We start from the raw sequence: 20,432 nt of genomic DNA on the forward strand, positions 1-20,432 counted from the left end.
TATTCACGCCGGAATTCGACAGGGTTTGCCTTCAAAATAAAATCACAAGTCTTCCCAAAATGTAATTATACCCACAACTTGTGATCGATGTTATTGTTGTCCTTTAATAAATTGAATGAAATATACCAAAACGCGATTAAATAGTGCGCACAGCAGTTTTTAAACTACATTTCACATGTGAGTACATTTTATTTTGTCCTCCGTCGTTGTCACGGCTCTATCCGGTACATGAAGACAATAGAAAGTGTCAAAATGAGCAAACAAAAAAACCTCACCGTCACGTGCCAGGTTTTCTCGTCAAAAAACATTTGATATATTTTGAATTATTTCACACATTACACTGTTAACCGATACTGTGCCCAAGAGGCCCATGGTTGTAGTTAGCAGTGATGAGTTATTATGCTAGCATTACATTACATGTAGCAGTGGTGCAAAGCTAATGCCAAGTCATCTTTTTTTGGTCTATTTTATATGTTTGCAATCCAGAGCATGATTGTGCTGCAGTGTCAGTCCATGCACTTAATGAGCGTTTGTCAGCCTTGCCTTTTCCCTGCTGTCTTGTAGGGCACAAAGGGTGGTGCCCCATGAATTCTGCTTGGCAACAAATGACAGAGAATTTCAGTGCCCTCACAAGACTGGAGAATGCAACCATTATCGACGGCATTTGAGTTTGTTGCTGCCACTCTCCTAGTCCAATTCTCTGCAGTGCAGCGGAATATGAATTCTGTCTGGCGACAAGTGACACAACCGGGAACTAAAGCATCCGTGATCCTCAGCGCTTCTTCTCAGGAGGGTCACTCTGAGCTATTGTGAGATGGAAGTGGCAACACAGGTGTCAAAAGATAATTACTTTAGAAGCAAACATATCATCTTCACTTGTTTGTAGACATTTTAGCTTCAGTTGGTCTCCTTCCTCACAAATTAGTATCCACGGAGCAGCAAAATCTGCGGATTAAGCATAAGAGTAGAAAAGCTGCCTTAAAAGAGCTTAGGAGTCAATATCCTTGCCTCATTTCAGTCACTTCTTCGTTGTCATCTTCCCGTTGACATTCTTTTAAGAGGTTTAATTCTGCAAAGACACGAAAAGCAGATTCTACTTGTACAGATGTCACGTTGGAGTAATGGGATTACATTTACCTTTTTAAAAATGCAACATGTTTGTGGAAAGAAGCCCATATTGGATTTAGAAGACGGCGGTTGATGGCAATGGCAGGAAAAAGAATTACGGGCATTAAATAACACGAGCAATAAGCTCAGCTTAAAAGTATGTCGTGTTAAAATGAAACAATCACACAATGGTGCTGTGGCAGGACACATTTTATTGTTACCTGGGCGTTGATGGACACAGCAGTTTTCTTGTTTAAGTTAGAAAGTCTTTAAAATAGTGAACAAAAAGATTACATATAAAAATAGAACATACATGTCAGGGGGCACTATATATGCATACACGCTAAAAAAAATACAGTTGACACTGTTTGACATTTGTGTTTGTAGGCACCATTCCGGGAAAATTAAAAAGCAGATTTCCTCTGTTCAAGTCCCTTTTTCCCCTTTCTGAAAATTAAACATTAGCTGTTTTTAACTCGCGCGGCATACAAATTCACTCAAAATAATCCACTTTTATTTCTCAAAGTGTCGTGGAACAATCATGCGAACAAAGAAACGGATAAATACCTGTGAACTCACGCCGTGATCGAGTTTCTACACATTTCATTAAATAAAAATTAAATATGACAGTAGCTGTTAAAATAAAAAATAAAAAAAACAGCTGCCTTTCACCGGCATGGTTTTTGTTTCGACGAGGTATGAACTTGGACCAGCGCTCCATCACCACATGGCTGGAAATAAGTTTCGGGTCCTTTTTTCTGTTGTCTCCGCCAAGGAAGTGAGGTGTGAATTTGGGGAGGGCCATATGCAAAGGACATGCGGCACTTTCTGACAGGGATGGATGGTCATTTGACTAGTTGAGCAACTTTTTGCTTTGCCCTGCCCTCCTGCTGCTGCTGTACATTTGTTGAAGTGACAAGCTTAGTTGAAATTGAAGGAGGGGGGTGGAAGAAAAAAAAAAAAAAAAAAAACCCCTACAGGAATATAATTGTGAATGTGATCCAAATTGTGCTTGGTTGGCCTTGGTGGAGGTGAACTGTACATTGGACTATTGCTCTGTGAAGCTGGTTGAGACGATTAACGGGATAAGCGCGACCATTGAGGTAAACAAGCGTGTGAAATATTCGAGTCAATTCCTGGGTGGTCATTCACTGCGCTGCCTGCGTGTGCGCGTGGGTGTGCGCGTCCTTGTTGTTGAGTATGATGCTGATGAGGTCACCTTCGTGCTCCTTCATGTGTTCCATCAGTCGTTCCTTACTGGTGGACTCCAGGCCGCAGATGCAGCAGCAGAAGAGCAGCACGCAGTACTCCACGCCACCACCGCGCAGCTGGGTAGGGACCGGGGCCAATGGGCTCCCTTGAGGGGTCGGGGGCGAGGGCTCAGAGCCGCTATTGGGGAGCGCAGAGGGAGGTTCCGGAGAGGGCTCGGCCGGGACGTCGTTGCCGTCCTGCGAGGACGGTGTCAGAGACTCCGGTCCCGTTGACGACGGCACGGAAATTCTGAATGAACACCAAATACTTTTGAAACTTTTCTTTCCCCCTCACTACAGAGAGCGATGATTGTATTGCACGAGGCGCTTACCGGGCGCTATGCGAGATGGCCTCGTTGATGGCCTTGTTGACCTGCTCGTAGTTGTAGTTCTGGTCCCCGGCGTGCTTCCACATGTGCGACTTGAGGGAAGGCGGGTGGCTGCAGACGTAGCCGCAAAGCGAGCACCTGGCGCCCGGAAAAGGCGTTATGAGGCGCACCGGCGTTTGGCGGCGAAACGCCCGGTCCTCGGCTCTCACCTGAACTGCTCGAGGAGATGCATGGTCTGCTGCTCCTGAGGGTGCCTCCTCATGTGACTCTTCAGGCTGTTCATATTGGTGGTGGCAAAGTCGCAGTTGCAGCACCTGCGCACACCACAAAGAGTGTCAAGCAGCACTCTTGTCACATCAGCAACATCAATATAGATACATGATTGCATTCAATCCATTTGTCCAATGTTGCTGTGAGCAAAATACTCCCCAATAGCCCAGACCACCCAAATGCTTGAAAAGGAAGTTCAGGTTCTATCTGCAGAGTAGATCAAATGCTTCTAAACACATTCCTTTACCTCTTCAAACTCCATTTTCACACACTTTGACAAAAGATAAACATTTTCGCATCACAAACACAACGAAAATACAGCCTTCTGCAGCTTGCTTTGTATTCAAGTGCCAACATTTGACCTTCCTGCAATAAAAGCAGAGAAAAGAGCTTTTGTGGTTCTCTACCGCTCCTTAGTGGACATAGGTAGAACAGCATGGAGGCTCAGAGAAGATGCTCAACTTCATTTGTGTAAGCATGCATACAGAGAAAGGGCCATTTAAATAACCAATGAATAACTTCAAAAAGCAAACACCAGTTTACTTTAGTTGACATAGCCATTTAATTTGTTTTGTTTGTTGTTTGGGGGGGGTTTCCAAATCATTTGGGGTAAAAAACAAACAAAAAAAAGACAACAACTGTTGGCCTTACCGGTAAGGTTTGTCTGAGTTGTGTATGCGTCTGTGGTTCCTGACGCCTACATATGTCGCGCTGGTATAGTCGCACACGTCGCACTTGAACGTCTTCTGAAGGCCGCCTTCTGGAGAGGGGGGAAAAAAAAGTCCATGAGCACATTGACCAGTTCCACAGATTATCCACTGCCCGGAACGACGGCCCTCACCTTCGTCGGGGTCGCGCTCGGCTTCCTCTGACGCAGCGGCCGTTTCATCCACGGCCGGCAGCGCCGATGCGTCGGCGCTGACCAAGCTGTGATGCTCCCGCTCGTGACTTCTCAACTGACTCTGAAGCGCCAAACACAAACGGGAAGCTGTCATCTCTGTAGTAGGTGGCATATGCTTGCAGTGTCTGGTGCTCGAGCCCCACGGAAATCTTCACAGAAGCTCATTTCATCATATTTTGGGAATTTCCGCCGGCGGGGCTGACCTTGTAGTGGAAGGCGTGCGTGCAGGTCTTGCACTGGTAGGTCCTGGTCTTGCAGTGGTGGATCATGTGCGTCTCCAGGTCCCGGCTGTCGGCGGCGATGTGCTCGCAGATGGGACACTGGTAGGGCTGCCGGTGGCGGTGCACGCGCAGGTGCTGCTTGATGTAGCCCTTGTTGCCGCTGCTGTAGCGACACAGGCGGCAGCGGTACGGCCGCTCGCTGCCGGCCACGTAGTCCACCATACTCCCGTCGGGAGGCCCGCCCGGGCACTCGGGGGCGGCGTTGGCGTTGTCCTGCAGCTCCTTGAGGATGTCCTCGTCCGATGCGTTCTGGTCCGAACGCTCGCGGAGACGCTCGATGACTGTGAGCAGAGACGAGCTGATGCCGGCGTTGGCGGCGGGGCCTTCGGGATTCCTGGGCATTTCAAATGGCACAAATGACTTGTTGCTGCTGCACCCTAATTGGGTCATTTGTTGTCAAATCAACCAAGAAAAAAAAGTCTTTCAGATATTTTGCATACTTGCGCGGCTCCTCGTTCCCGTCCTGGCGATCCTCTGCCACGGTCGTGGTCTCGAATTTGAACTCGGGGGTCCTGGTGGGCAGGGCGACCAGGACCTCCGCGGCCAGCGAGTGAAGACGAAGCGATTCCGAGTGCGTCCTCTTGCGTCCGGCCGGCGGAACGTTCTCGTCCGGGGGGAAGTCTCCGCCTGGCGTGCGCTCCCCCTCCACCTCTTCTTTGACCTCCAATAAACTTTGACCGGCGTCCGCTTCCTGGTCGAGCAGCAACGGCGCGGCGGCGATGACGGCGTCCTCGGCGGTGGGCAGGCGCTCCACGATCACGTTGATGTGTCCCGCGCTGTTGGGGTTGCTGCGGATGAAAGCACGTCAGCCGACAGATGCACGCGTGTGCCTTTAAAACCGGTTACCTGTTGATGATCTTCTGCGCCGACGTCAGCAGGCTGTCATCCGCAGACGGCGTCTCCACCTCCGTCTCCGTGGCGACGTGCAACTCCAACTCAGATTCCTCGGGGCTCAGATCCTGGACGGCGAACTGGCCCTGCTCTTCTTTGGCGAGGTGAGGCGGACTTGATTTGCCTTCCGGAAGTGGCGCGTGCGGTTTGAAGGTGGCGGAGACGCTCTGCGAGTCCGCCTCACAGGTGGCGGGCGCCGCTGTCGGCGAGGTAGCGTCGTCCTCTTCGAATACGGGGTAGGAGCAGTCCAGCAGTCCGGCGTGCTTCCAAGCGTGGGTCTTGAGCATGCGCTGTTGGCTGCACACGTAGCTGCAGATCAGGCAGCGGTACAGGCCGTACTCCTCAAAAACATACCACTTCTTTTTCTTCGGCTGCCCCCGCTCGCCGTCGCACTCGCACTGGCACGGACAAGCGGAGCAAACGTTAGTAACGTTTTGGTAGCACAACTGGGACAATCTTGCAGACGAGCGATTCCAAGCGAGTGAAGTACAGCTCGGCGAGCTTACCTCCGAGCCCGCCGGGTCGGCGTCCCTCCGGGCGCAGTCTTGGCCCTCCTTGGCGTCGGCGCCGTTGTCCAGGTGCATCCTGACGTGCTCTTCCAGCTGCGCTTGGTCTCGGGAGCTGAAGCAACACTCGGAGCACATGAGGATGAGGTCCTGGTTGTGCTCGTTGTGCTGCTTCAGGTGCTCCTTGAGCAGCGGCAGCGTGGGCGACAGATACGGACATAGGCTGCATTGGTAGCACGTGGCCGCGCGATTCAGCTGGCAAGGGCTGCCGCTGTTATTGTTGTTGAGGTCACCGTGCACGTGTTCCACGCTCAGCTTCTTGTGAGGAGAGCCTCCTCCTCCTCCTCCTCTCGGCTGGCCCCTCTTGTGTCCCGTCAGGGTGCAACGGCGCTGGGGCCGCTTCTCCACAATTTGACTCAGCTTCTCGATGACCTGGATGAGAGAGTCGGTGTCCTCCTTGCGCTCGGGGGCCTCGGCGTCACGCCCCAGCTCATGAGGCTCGGACAACGGCGCAGCCGAGGAAGAGGCGGCGGCAGCGATGAGCACGGCAACACTGTTGTCCTCCATGACCTAGCGCGAGACACATGAAATGTCAGCACAAGCTGGAATCCACAAAGGCGCAAGTGTCTTTGCTGCAAAAGTGTGCATAAATGATTCAATTGGCCCTTTCTCTGCCTTCTTGGAATTGTTTTGGAGTTTTACAAGTCACAAAAGCAAGTCCAATTTGTTTAGTAAGACTTCAGGGTAATCGTTGTGCTATTTCTTGTTTGGTTTGGTGCGTTGAAATCGTGTCAATGTGTGCCTAGAGGAAAAGTGACTTGGACAGCTCTATTGATCTTGCAAAGTGGGAGAGTGGTGACAGCGAGTGGCAGTTAGTGATAAGGACACATACACGTGCTTTTGTTGACATAGCCATTTGAAGAGAAGATGACCACAAGGTTCCTTCCCTTCATCTTTCACCAATCCGTCACTTTCTCACTACATATCGCCTTCCTCTTTTCTCACCACTTCTGCTTTGCAGAGTGACTCACGCGTATGGAACACCCTTAGCCATTCATGTATTTATGATCTGAAAGTTGAGCGTGTTAGTAAACGTTGAAAGACTCAATGTGGAGGACGTGAGGCCCGGGCAGCCTCCAGCGAACACCTGTTCGTCCGCATCTAAAAATATGTCAATCCTTCTTGCCCATTTGTAGGTTTCAGATTCAAACACACATAAAACGTGGTGTAATCTAACAGTCCGTGACGCCCGCGGTAGTGTTAAGTGGCGAGATCGCGTGTTCGAGCCACAAAAGCAGCGACAAAGGTGAAATGTGAAGTTTGGCTACGCTAGCATCGGCTAGCTGCGAGGCTAACCCAGCATACAAGCGTGGGAAAACCCGCCGCCGGAAAGCCATGACTTTTCATCTCCGGTTAATGTGTAACCGAATCATGACTACACTTGGACTCGTAAATTGAGTGAAATACTCACCGGGTCGCCACCCTCTTTGTCGTTCAAACATGCAACTGCTCACGTTGGTTTTATTCGCCAGTCATAAAAAACTGAAAGGTAGCCTCCGTTGCCCACATTGCAAAATGGCGAGGATGGAACCTGGGTCACGTGACTCAGAGTTTGGCGTCAGGTGACCAAATTTCGAGCTGCCGATTGGACGGGACTTCAGTAAACTTCTGCACTTCACTACCTTCAGAGACAGTTTGGAAAATACAAAGTCGTCTTATTTTCAACGCCGTTTAACGGAGCAAACATATTCAATACTAAAATAAGAATAGAAAACGTTTTGATAAAATGTCTTCTTGTTGATTAAAAAGCTATTTCTTGTGTAAAAACATGACAGTTGTCATGTTACTCTTGAACACTTCATTTCTCGGACTTTTAACAGTTCATTGAAAGCCAAATCATATCAATTGTTTGCCTAAATCCAAACACAACATAGCTCTACTCACAAATGATGGCAGCATATGCGAGTTCATTCACGTCAAACAAACTTGTGTCTGTCGCCCACACATAATGCAAGCGGCAGTTTGTCCATCATGGACTTCATCTAACCATGTTTGGCGTCATTGCGTAACATATCCTTACCTAGCGGGGTTGGAATAAAGTTGGAATTTTCATTGTCGTTAGCCTTTATATTTTGCTAGTTCTTAATACTCGAGGGGGTGTTGTAGTCGTCTACCAACCCAGAGGTCGGGGGTCGAATACCTGTCCCGTCCATTGTGACCATGTGGAGGTATCCTTGAGCACCCTCAAACTGTTGCCCCTGATTCTGCCTTATCAGTCAACGTGAAGCCCTTTGAGGGCCTTAACAGAAGAACAAGGGCTCTGCAGTCAGTCCGTTCAAAGTGGTTTTCCTTTCTGCCGTCCACACATGATGGGTTTGTCTTCCATCTCCATCAGCGGGCTGGGGGCTATGAGCGCACGCTCATCAGCGTCGCTCATGTAGACGCCGACCTCATCGGACGCCGGTGGGCGCCCGGCGTCCGACCCAGCTGATGGCTCATAAAGTTCCCGTGGCGCATTAGGGCCTGGCCTCGGGCGTGGAAAAAGATGGTGGCTGAAAGCAGGTTATTTCTATTGCTGTATTAAAGTCATACTTCAGGCTAGCATTTCAGTGCTTGCTCCAGACACAAAAATGACTTTTTCCCTTTACATTTCAAGATACTCTTCACACGTTTTGGTGTGTGCGTGACATGGAGACACAGTTCATCAATTTGACATGACTGACATCTGCCATTCTAATTAAATGACTGGAAATTCAACTCAAGAAAATAACATAGGTGAGCCAATTTAATTCGATATGCAAGTTTCTTTTTTGCGCTGCAGCCCAATCATCATTATTTTTCCTATCACATTAGGTTCTTCTTAATTGACTTCAACGTCTTCGCAATTGTGCTGCTGTTCCAACAGTGACCACCAGGCGCCAGTCATGCTCTGCTAGGCATTTTTGTTCACCTTGCATTGAGTTGGGTTTTTGCTCAGAAAAAAATTCAGTGGATTTTGCAAAGCTCAATATGATGCGTATAAATCACTCGAATAAAATGACGATTGAACATTTTTAAAGCATCAATACAAATTAAGCATTGATTCATATTGTTAATTTTATTCATAAGTGCCTATTTTAATCAACAGATGAAATGCTTGAGTGATTTTAGTTTGATGCAGAATTCAACTAAAACTAGGATAAATATTTATGCAGAAAGGCTTCTATTTTGCTTCTTTTCTGTCAAATGTAACTTTAAAAAAAACAAAATCGATCCTTTTTTCCCAAGCTTCTTACCTTCAAGCAATGGTTCCACAAACCTCCTGTAATATTTGATCAAGTGCATTTGTCGATTTCCTGTGTGGGTGCGTGCGCGCGCGCCCGCGCTCGCTTGTGCGGTAAGGGAGATGGATGGCATGTGTGCGTGCGTGTGGTGTCTGGTCTAATTGTAAAGTATTAGTTACATTACAGTGCAGCCGGTGTGATTAATGGAACTTATTTGGGAGGACGAGGTGGACTCTCGTGCTTCTCGTGAGCGCGCGCGTGCGCGTGCGCGTGTTGTGTTAAGGATAGTGACAAAAGGTTTAAAAAAGCAAATTGTTAATTTTGTGCGTAGGAAAGTGACCGCCTTTTTTTTTCTATGTTGTTTTTAATGTTCACGTAATTGAGGGATTGGCATTAGGAGACAAATGTAGAATATGAACCCACATTTTTGGCACTTTACTTTGAAACTCAAACATTGGCTTGACCCCAATTTGAAAAGCCTTGTTGAAAACCCGAACCCGAGTTTGAAAAGCCTTAACATTGGCTCAACACTCAACTTTGAAAGAGTCCCCCCGGTTTGAAACAACACCCAAAAACATTTACTCAGGTTTGAAACTCAAACTCAAGTGAGTCAATCAAGTGTAAAAAGAAGTGAAGCATTGCATACAGATAAAAACAAGTCCTTTTTTCTTCTTCTTTCGGTTTGTCTGCATAATTTTTCCCAAAAACATTGCAAAGCGTAAAACGTGCACGGCTCCATTGCATTTTGATTTTTGCATATTACAGGTTGAAAAGAGCTGATTGGCTAACAGTTTAAGGAAGGAGCAGCTCATTGGCTAACAGCGTGTGAGTGTGCTTGTGAGTATGCGCTAAATAAAAATGCATCAATTAATAATTAGTGGACAGATGGTTTAGCACATTTAATTGCTTACACCTTCTGTCTACGTGCGTTCGTGCGCCTCTTCACACTTCAACGGTCTTCCGGAAAGAATCGCAGCATTTCGGAAGAAATTCATACGATTACAAAGCTTGTTTTTTTTTTCCCCCTTGAATTATTTTACATATGGCTGAATGTAAACATACGATGTACACTATGTACCCGGCGTGCACACGCACACACAGTACGTATTTGTGTCTTTGGCTGTGGTCCAAGCGGCGTGCAAGTCATTGGACGCCATCGTCGCCATCTGTTGACGCCTGCGCTTAACTGTACTTGCAAGCGGACGCACTCCAAAGTCTATATTTAGCCGGCGCGTCGTGTGCACGAGGTCAAACCTATTTTTTCTCGGTGTGAAAAGTCTAACGTGATGAAAGCGGCAAAAACCAACCAAAAGCGATCTTTCGCAATCACCGTAATAGCAAAACATTTTCGGGCGGACTCATTTTCGTATACTTTGAAGTCATTTGACGGTTGAACGAAGGCCTCCGATCTGGAAAAAAATCCAAAAGGAGAATTTTGTTGTGAGAAGGGAAGAAGAAAGACAGCCGGCCGGCCGGCCGTCCGGGTTAAACGCAAACAAATGTATGCCTCTGTCCTCGATAACCCTTCGTTGTCATCGCGTGTGCACGCATGCGCCCGCGCACGCTTCGCTATGATCTCCATGTCGACGGGGCCTTAGGGGGTTAATTAAGCGGCTAAGATAGTGGCACACTAATGAAAACAAGACGGCTTGCTTTATTTCTGTCTTTTCTTTGCTCTTTCTTCTCAAAGGCTCTTGGCCAGGCTGCGTGCTGATCATCATGATAATAACAATAATAATGCTGCCGCAAAAACACAACAATGAAGGAAACAAAGTCAGTTAGTGAGGAAAATCAGCAGAAATAGAAATAGGACGGAAAATAACAACACACACACACACACACACACACACACACACACACACACACACACACACACACACACAGTAGAGGGCAGCACAAGACCGGAATATCAGATCAGGCAATAGATGAAATTACCAATCCAAAAATGGATTGATGGACATGTAGACAGAACAAATGATTGCAGACTGTGACCCGGAAGATCATTGAGTGGCACTTAAACACTATTGCACCTAGGACCAAAAAAGAAGTGGTGAAGTAACTGGCGAGCCTATCATTGAGCGAATGAGAAGTGTAACGGAAGCAACGCGGTAATTGACGTGAAGACCACCGACTTTATGTTTTCATACCAGAGAAACACATTGCCGACCGAGTGGAAGGTAAAAAAAAAAGATTTTCAAACGTACGCAGGAAGAAAATAAAGAGTTGAGTGGTAGAAAGTTAAACTGGGCCACTGGTTTAATCCCAAACAAAAAAGAATCTGGCATCCATTCCACTAACTCAACTTTCTCCAACTTTTTCTATTTCATTTCCTGGTGCATAAAGCCTTGTTGATTGCGCTTTCTTCCCAAACAAACAGCAGAAAGCGCGGCGCGCTCGTAACCCGCTCGGGCTCTGGCGTAAAACGGGATGAAATCCTCCGCCTGTCGGACTTAACGTAATGTAAGCGAGTGTGAAATTAATGGAAAATAATCTGCCTTTTATCTGCGTGCGGAGCGCCCGCCCGGTTTATCTGCAACTTCAGACAAGCGGAACGTCCAAAAGCCTGCCAACGCAGCGCCATGGCCCCTTTTTGTTTGTTAATGTAGCGCGGCAAAGCCGAGGTGCGCCAAAATTCCAATCGCGTTTGTCCTCTTTAATTCCCGCCACGTTAACTACTGACCCGCAACTAGTCTTGTAGCGCTCCTTATGCTAATTGGATTGTAGTGCAACAATAGTTAGTCGTAAAGTCAAATGGGATAAGGTCCTCTACATTTGTAGAGAAGTTCTGAAGGCCAATGAAATACATGAACGTATGAAAGTTCAAATGAAAATTGTGTTCAATGACTCTTTGAGGGTGGCAAAACTTTGACGCTAGCCACTTCACGCTAGCTTCATGCTAAAAAGTCGATATTGTCGCTCACGGACAAATACCAACGCTACAAGGTCACCGTGAAGATCTTTCATTGTTACGTTTACTGATGTTTGGCTGCTAAAGTTGAATGTTAGCAAGGATTGTTGTTTTGTTCGTTTTAAAGCAACAAGTTCAAATAAAATAACCAAAACATAAAACTTGATGTTGCGTCGACATAGTTTGGACAGTTACCGACATTTTCCAAAGAAATTCGACATATGTCCCAAGAGGGGCAAAATTGGTACGATCATTTTTGTTGCTGCAACTGCAGTCGAGGATTTCCGCGTTTGTTGTGGTGAAGATCGCTAAGTGGCTAGGCCAAGCGAGTTGCCGTGGCGGCGTACTCCTTAGTGTTACATGACATGGGGGCTCTTTGTTTGCTATAAAGAGCCTTGAAGATTTTATCATCAAACTTTACATTACGCATGTTCACAACGCTGAAGAAGAACTGTAACTTTAAAGATAGCACTAGCTGGTGTATCATGAATTTGTTCATGTAAATATGCATTAAGATGACCTTTTGTGAGGCAGCATTTTCTTTGACGGTCTCTGAGGATGATGTCATCGTCTCACTCCGGTAATCCCAAATAATCCCCGCTATTGTCCCGCTCGCTTTAATCCGACGGCCTTGCCGTTGACGTTCTAATCGCTACTGCATTGTGTCATTTTCTTACACTACTTTGGGATTTGGAGAACAAAAACAGTTTGATGCAGACTTTCTGATGATACACATTGAAACGCCCCATAAATGCTGCGTTTTTCATCAACTCAAGCGCTTGAAAACAACCACCGCAAAGTGCAGTACATGAAGCAAAATCAAGTCATACAACAACAAACACAGGCAAAAAGACAAAATCATAATAAAGATGTAAACCATTAAAAAAACAACAACAAAACCAAAGTTGAGTCTCGTACGAGTGGAAAGACAAAGAAAATTTGAAAGACGAGCAGCGAGGCCAGACCATTGAAAAAAAGGGGAAGACCGTAGCCAGTATGAACCGCTGAAGAAAGCAACAGGAGGAACTCCGAGCGGTGCTGCATCTGCATTCATTGCAACCGCCGTGCTGTGTGAAAAGTGGAGGAAAAGTTTGCAGGAAATCCCTCCTGCGCTGTAAACTTTCAAACGCACCGAGGAGCAGCAAAGCACGCAAATGTGCCTTTGGGGGCCTGAAGAAAAAAGAAAGATGAAATAAGAAATAAAAGAAGAAGCAAAAGCAGCACGGATGTGAAATGTCGTCCCCAGGATGAGCGCTTTTTACTGTTAATGGAGAAATAGAGTGTGTGGCATATTTAATGGCTTTTTGTTTTTATTGTACGGCGCTGAATAATTAACTGGGAAGCGGCGTGTCACGCAGATTTATCTTTTAATTAAAACAACGTGCGCGCCGCGTATTTGAGCGCGCGTCCAAATAAATGCAACACGCCCCCAACCGAAATTTATGTTTTGTTTATCCTGCGCTTAATTATTTGAAAATTATTCACTGTACGGCCACGCGCCGTAATAAGCAGTCAGCCTTTATTAATGTACACTGAATACGGGAGAGACGCGCTCGTTAGGATATGGATACGCAGGAAAGAAAAACGGGAAAATCGTGTTATATGACCTGGATTAAAAATCTCAAAAAATGTCATCTTTACATTTTTTTTACATTTCAAAAATGTTTTTTAAAACTCCAGCTGTTTATACTCCAATGGCAATTCATTGCATAGGTGGCACATTTCTTCAACCAAAATGAAGTTGAAATTTATTTCTGAACATAAGATCGACCAAACACAAAATTACTTTTTCACATTTTCACATAATTTTAAACAAACAACATGTTCAAAAAAGGAGAGGGGAAAAGCTATTGCTTGTTTTTTCCTACCCCTTTGATACATCATAATTCTTAACGTGGTTGCTAATTATTTTTTTCAAAATACAGAAACTTCATTTATCGGAGGAAGATAATACTTTTAAAGTTCAGCAACCCGGCTTCACTGTGTTCTGTGCGAAAGGGAGAAAAAGGGCAGATTTACCTTTTCATACCGGATAACATTTTTATGGAGCCACTGTGTATTTGAGGCTACACGGACATATCAATAGCTTTGCTGGGTTTCGTGTGAAAGGCAAGAGACGAAAAAAGAGATGCTACTTCTGGTAAATAAACACAAGCAGTATTATATTTGCGGGATCTCTGTTCAAAAGGAGCGACACAGTTACAATATCCTGCTGGATCATGCGTAAGACAAAGGCAACGGATAAATGCCAGAATTCTGCCTCTGATGGATCCACTATGAAAGAGGCTACACAGTCGCTGGAAGGTCCCACATGAGAATACCTTGCTTTGCTGGGTTCTGTGTAAAAAGGCCTTGATGCATGAAAGAATATTTAAACAAAGCACTTACCCGCCCTTTTGAAGATACTAGTGAATTTTCATACGCACAATCCGGTCAATAGCCTGTTTCACTGGGTTCTGTGTGAAAGACAAGCAGACAAGGCAACGATTGATTCCGTATGAAAGACAGAGGCATCAAATAAATGCCGGCTATTTTTCTGGATTTCTGCACGGAAGAGTCTACACAGCCACATATATATTGGCTTTTGCCGGGCTCTGTGTGAAAGTCACATGTTGAAAGATGCCATTTTTACCCTTTGGTCTCAGTTTTGCCTTCTCGCTGCGTCAAAGATGCCACACAGTGACAAATAAATGATTCCCGAGAGCTTGTCGCTATCTGGAAAAGCGAGTGATGATGCTAATCTAATCTGGTACGCTCCTCCACCAGAGGATGAGTGTCAGCGCTAACGGCTCAGCGGCGGCGCTCACGTCTCCATTAGCTGCGTCCGAGTGGCTCTCGCGCACACACACACAGACAAAAGAAAACGGACGTACAGTCAATCCCGCTGTCCGCTGAAACATGACTAATGTCAGAGCGCTAACTCTTGCCAGTTATAAATATTCTGGGCTCAAATGACAAGTTTTGGACCAAAACGGAACATTTTGGAGCATTTTTTTCTGAAATTTTCAACCGTGGACATTAGGTGGGGAAAAAAAGTTGAAATTTAGGACTTCAGTTTGAAACATTTTTAGGATTCAGAAGCTGGAAATTTGTGGACCAGATGGTGGACAACAACATGGCCTCAATATTGAAGCACATGTTTTGGTCCGACCTCTGACCTCGGTTTCACACCGTTGCAAACATCTGTTTTGATGCATACGTAACCCAACAAAAGATACAAACAGAAAAGTGTTTTTTCCTCCAAATAAAAGTCGTTGATTAGTGAATATGATTGCCCTTGGCCACAGAGTGTGAAAAGACAGTTACGCCCCCCCCCCAGCATAATTAAACAGGATTCCTGCGTTCTTTCATGTCCATTAGGACAGCGCTGGGGAAACGGTCATTATCACCCACAGGAAATAGGACCATAAATACGCTGAGAATGAAAATGTCAATTAGTGGTCAGCGTGTTGGAAATGCAGCTGATGTTGAGGACGCTGCCAAGTATTTATCCGCATTTGCTGCTGCTTTTCTTTTGGAAAACAACTTTTTCAACACAACAAGTTTGGAATTTGGCTGTGCGTGCAGGCTCTGGCCCCAATATTATCATCAGGCAGCTCCGTGATTGTATTTTAATCTTCAGGTTGTCCATTTTCAATGGATCTTGGAAGAACAATGAAAAGTCAAAGTCCTTTTTGGCCGAGGATAAAGAATCTCTGCTTGTGAGTATTACATACATTGTGTTTTGTGCTCAACAGTTTGCATTGCGTGTTAGCATTCATCTGACGCGCTTGTTTTGAATAGAGATTTGTTTTGATAGTTTAATTTGACGGCAAGCTGCAAGGAGCAATCAACAAAGCAGTGTCATTTGTTTAAGCATCTCGAAGTCTTAAGGTTTCATTTTAGTCGGTATATTGAAGGCCTTCATTATGCAAAACCACATTTGGACTTTTTACAACTCTGCGGATGTCCTGTGTTAGGCGAAGAAGGAAATTGTGTTGATGTTTTTATTGGCATATTTGGACCATGAATCAAACGGCGACACATGAGGAGGATGAGAGGCGGGTGCGTGGAGTGTGTGCGCGTGTGTGTGTATGTGTGTGTGCATCTGCATGCAAGAGATCAATCTGAAAGTCCTCTGCAAGGGCCACTTCACACCCTGGGAGCACTCAAAAAAAAAAAAAAAGATTACCATTACACGGCCTCACCCCCGTCCCCTCCTTTCTTGCTCCCAACAGACGATGAGAGGAAATAAATGTTGCCGCACACACACACACACACACACGTTGGCACAAATATAGCGAGCGAGTCCAACGATGGCAGAAATGACCAAAATAAAAAAGACGGATTCGCGGCTAAACGTCAATAGGTGGTGGAGGGGAGGGGCGGGGCGGGGCAGCGTGTGTATGTTGTATTAAAAGTGCATTTGGAATTCTTCGCAGCGCTCCACTTCATTCGGGAACGTCTGGGTCTCGCCCCCCTAAAAGGACACGGATATAAATCAAGTTTGTGGCTCACGCGCAAAAGCCCAATAAAAATAAATAGATGAGCGCTGGTCACCTCGGAGCCATTTTGAAAAAGCGCCGCACAGCACTCCTCCCCCCCCCCACGCTCGCTGGCTCGCTGTGTCCGTAATGATGACTTTGATTGTGCGCGAGCCCGGCCCACCAGATCAAATGTGAAGCGCAATAAGATGTGGCCATTTATTTGCCCTCTGAGGCCGCGGAGCATGACCAACACTCTGGAGGGGGCGCTACAGAGCTACAGTCATGATGTCCTTCTTTGGACATTTTCATCCACTTGCATTTCTTTGGCTGCAGCTAAATCACGCGGGAAAAAAATCTTTGGCTAAATCTTGGCAAGATTTCATCAGATTGCTTGTGACAGCTACACATTTCACCAGGCTTCCTCAAATCTGGCAACATTCTTCAAACCTCACAAGTCAACCATTTAATCTTGCCAAACGACTTCCACAAATCTCACAAGATTTTCATAAACTCCCACGAGAATTGCGTTAAATCACGTCGGACTTCCTCAAATGGCTGCAAAAGATTTCCTTACATCTTGCAAAAAAAAAATAATAATCCCCAAATCTTAGCAGGGTTTGACTAAATTTCACAGGACTTCTGAAAAGAAGTCACCTGTTGAGATCCAGCAGACAAAAGATGAACTTGCATGTGTATTTCATTTCTTCTGGCCACTAAATGTGCTTAATCTTTCCTAACGTGCCACCTTCTGACAAAGTAAGATACTTTAACTTGAGAAGTTGGAAGGAAAGATGAGTGAAAGTTGAGCCAAAGGATATTGTGAGGCCTTTTTTTTTTTTGGAAGGGATCCGGAAGGCTTATGGAGCACCTCCGTAATCGCCTACGGTTTGCATGTCGAAACAAAAGGGAGCTTGCATCTTCACGTGACGATTGTTGCTAATCAGCTAAGTTGATTGCAGACAACGCACAAAGCACAATTTCTTTTTTCTTCTTCTCCGGGATGGAGACCAACCAATGACGGCACACAAGCAGTCAGTGGACGTAAAAGCGTTTCGCGGTCTCCGATCTTGACGATTTTTTTTCTGGCTGCTAAAAGACATTTGAAGAGAAAAAAGTGAGATCTTTAGTTTGACTGGCTCCAAGTGCATTGAGGGGAGATCAGCTCGAAGAAGGTCTTCAAGTCACGCCTTGAGGCTGTTGTCACGGCGACGCAGCAGCTGGCCTCACTGCACACCAGACACCTGCTAGCTGTCAATCAAGTCGGGGGGGTCAGTGTGTGTCCTGAGGCTATTGATGAAGCTGTCATCCAGACGCTGAGACGTGTCCATCATGTCTTTTTTATCGCTGTGGCTTGTCTCTTGCTCTCTTATCAGTGTGAGCGTGTGTGTGAGTGTCCTCGTGTGTGCGTAAACTGGTTTCCTCGATAATGTTGCGATTCCACTGGACAAGAGTCTAGATTGGTTTACTCGAGAAAAATGTGAATGGAATCTGGATTCAAAATGTATTCCAGGATCGTAACGTTTTTTTGCCTTCGTGGAGCATGTAAGGCGGCCCCGCCCTGTTTTAGCGTTATCTGTATGCAATTGTTTTGTGTGAAATTAAAAGGTGGCAAAAGGAGCAGATTTTTTTTTTTTTTTGGGCCCGTTTAATTATGCATCGGGCCGTGCGGTGGCGCGAGCATTGAAAAGATGCGATTAAAAACGCTCATTAAATTTGCATAAGTGACATTTAAAAGCAACGCGCACATACATATACACACACACACACACACACACACACACAAACACACACACACGTGCATCCATAGTGGAGGTCCGTTTGCGGCTCGGAGATGAAAGGGCTAGCTGGGATCCGTCCTCATCATTTTACTGAACCTTCTTGATATTTGCGACCCGACGCTTAAGTCGTCTTCGGGTAAGGAAAACGCCTTGAAAGTTGCACAAAACGTCCCATTTTCAAGCACTGCAGCCAGCGCCTAAGCAAAACATTTTCTTTTGGCACCACTCACGTTTTGAAGTTGCACAAAACGTCCCATTTTCAACCACTGCAGCGGCTAAGCAAAACATTTTCTTTTGCCACCACTCACATTTTGACAACAATAAGACTGACCAGCTCTTGTTGTCACCAGTCAGCAACTTTTCTGTGCAAGATGATTTCAATGTGATTCAAGCTTGTTTGACCCTAGAATAAATTCTATTTCTATTTTTACCAATGCAACAAAACAAAAATCATGTGGATGAGCCTTCTATCCAAAGTGTCATCCGTGCACAGACTCAACAATAACAAGCTCCTTGGAGGAGGTAACAAGTTGATGGCACGCTGACCGTCAAATGTGGAATGTTTGGGTGGTGTGGGGGCCAAAACTAAAAGACAAGTCATAAATCAGCGTTCACCTTGTCAGTGATACTGTAAATGCCACCCGCGTGTCACGTAAACACACACACACACACACACACACACACACACACACACACACACACACACACACACACACACACACACACACACACACACACACACACACACACACACACACTTGGCTGATTGTCTCGTCACTCCTCAGTGGCGCCTCCCAGCTGCCACCGAGACACGCCACACCTCACGCCTGCTCCGCAATCAACTTCCTGTCAGTTTCTTGTCAATACACACACACGCACGCACTCACACACAAATAATTACGTGCCTTACTTTCTCGATGTTTATTGCTAATCGATGCAGAGCCAGCATATGCTGCACGTCCGCCTGCAAAAGTATCCAAGCAGAACATTCATTTCAGAACCTAGAAGCAATACGTTCGCATGTTGCTAGCGCGCCTCCGAGGTCGGCATCTCCAGCTCGGGTCGAGATCCTCCCCTTGGGGGTTGCGCTCTCAACCTGCAGCTCCAGACCTCCTTCACTGATCCAGCAATGACAACATCTGCCCTCAAAAGCGGGGCCCCTTCCCAAGGCGAGGGGCCGCAGCCGTGCCCCCGAAAAACGGCGTCCCCCGGCGACGGAGTTGAGCTTCTGCCAGCCGAGCGCTCGGTCGCTTGGACTCCGGTTCTGACACGGCGCGTCGGAAGACTGGCACACGGGTGCCCTCGGGCGCCGGGGGACCGACCGTCGCCAGCATGACAGCCAAAGAACCCAAAGTGACCCCTGATAAAAACTCAAGTTGTATGTTTGTTTGTTGAAGAAGTCGGGTCCCAACCAAAATGTTCACTTTGAGGGCCAAATACGAGGCGACGTGGCACCAATTTGAAAACAATGCCCAGCCTGGGTTCTGAATGTTCTTTGTTGCGTGGACATTTTTGTCCCGTTTTGCAGCGGACGGATGTTAAGAAACCAAACGTTTCTTCAAACGGTGTCGGTTTGGTCGGCGCGAAGAGCCGTCCGCAGGGAGGCGGCCGCTTCCAAACGCCATGGCACCAATAATCAGCCGCTCGTTCTTCTTCTCGGCTTCCGGGGCTCGGACTCCCGGCTCAATTATCTCCCGATAGGATGCATACGTGGCTGTTTATTGGGGTTGAATATGCAAAGCAGCCTTGTCAAAGCGGCCCGCAATTGAGCGGCAAGCAATTATCGGGCGTCAGGCGCGGGGAGATGATTATCTCGGTTAGGGAGCGGCTCGGGGAAGTGGCGTATTGATTGGCCATCGGGGAGCTAATAACGGGAGGTTATCTACATGTAGCATGAGACTGTGGCGCTACTTAATACGCTGGGCCTTATCTTGATGGAACGCGTCCTTATTGGGCCGGCGCAACAGAGGTCAACGCAATCGCGCTTGCATCAAAGACGCGCGCCGGCTCCTGCAACAAATTTGCTCGGGGGAAGCTCATTTGGAAATGTCCGCTCGTTCTTCTTCTGCACTGCTAAGTAGGACCAGGACTCGGGTTTAGGTCAGGGATTCAATGCTGGACGGGGTTCGCTAATTTGCAGCCGACCGATGCAAATGGGAAAAAAGATCAAATCCTGAAAAAAAATTCTGCAAATGGAATTTGGGAGGAATCGTGTTTATCATGATAGCAAATTTGTAGGTGTTGAGGTACTAAATAAAGCGTTCATAAGTCACTGATATTTATTTCAGATTGTTTTCCAGATGCTAAACTATAGTTACCTTCCACAAAAGGCATCCTTTTGTTTTTTGAATGTCCAGAACGGATCGACGAGCCTGCAATAATTTCCTGTGGGAAATAGCCCTTTGGTTTTTAAACGGTTTAGTGTTAGTCACTTTGTGGATGGTACAAGCGTGTTTGCGCTGTACAACAATGAATTAAGCTT

At 46.5% G+C, this 20,432-nt stretch overlaps 1 protein-coding gene across 2 annotated transcripts; it reads right to left on the reverse strand.

Annotated features, from left to right (window-relative positions):
* Nucleotides 1-2,046: 2,046 nt before the first annotated feature.
* znf507 (zinc finger protein 507) lies at nucleotides 2,047-8,922 on the reverse strand. 2 transcript variants are annotated; one of them, XM_085908527.1, is made up of 11 exons: nucleotides 8,811-8,922; nucleotides 7,007-7,217; nucleotides 5,536-6,105; nucleotides 4,985-5,427; nucleotides 4,579-4,926; nucleotides 4,061-4,472; nucleotides 3,798-3,918; nucleotides 3,608-3,716; nucleotides 2,896-3,000; nucleotides 2,690-2,824; nucleotides 2,047-2,607 (listed from the first exon to the last, which is right to left on the reverse strand). In XM_085908527.1, the coding sequence occupies exons 3-11, from the start codon at nucleotides 6,100-6,102 to the stop codon at nucleotides 2,256-2,258; spliced, it is 2,592 nt and encodes an 863-aa protein (XP_085764653.1). In that variant the 5' UTR covers nucleotides 6,103-6,105; nucleotides 7,007-7,217; nucleotides 8,811-8,922; the 3' UTR covers nucleotides 2,047-2,255. The 2 variants fall into 2 exon arrangements, with proteins under 2 accessions (XP_085764653.1, XP_085764654.1); XM_085908528.1 differs by lacking the exon at nucleotides 8,811-8,922 and adding an exon at nucleotides 7,616-7,719.
* Between the last annotated feature and the right edge of the window lie 11,510 nt (nucleotides 8,923-20,432).

The sequence above is a fragment of the Syngnathus leptorhynchus genome, chromosome 3 (assembly GCF_054491065.1).
Source record: "Syngnathus leptorhynchus isolate UIUO chromosome 3, UIUO_Slep, whole genome shotgun sequence".
NCBI classification, from domain to species: Eukaryota; Metazoa; Chordata; class Actinopteri; order Syngnathiformes; family Syngnathidae; genus Syngnathus; species Syngnathus leptorhynchus.

What these genes read in the sequence shown, in the direction of transcription:
- znf507 (XM_085908527.1), bottom strand. Translation starts at nt 6,102, where the DNA reads ATGGAGGACAACAGTGTTGCCGTGCTCATCGCTGCCGCCGCCTCTTCC. An exon ending in CCGACCCGGCGGGCTCGGAG is followed by an intron (nt 5,428 to 5,535) that starts GTAAGCTCGCCG and finishes TGTCCGTGCCAG; the next exon opens with TGCGAGTGCGACGGCGAGCG. An exon ending in AACTCAGACAAACCTTACCG is followed by an intron (nt 3,001 to 3,607) that starts GTAAGGCCAACA and finishes TGGTGTGCGCAG; the next exon opens with GTGCTGCAACTGCGACTTTG.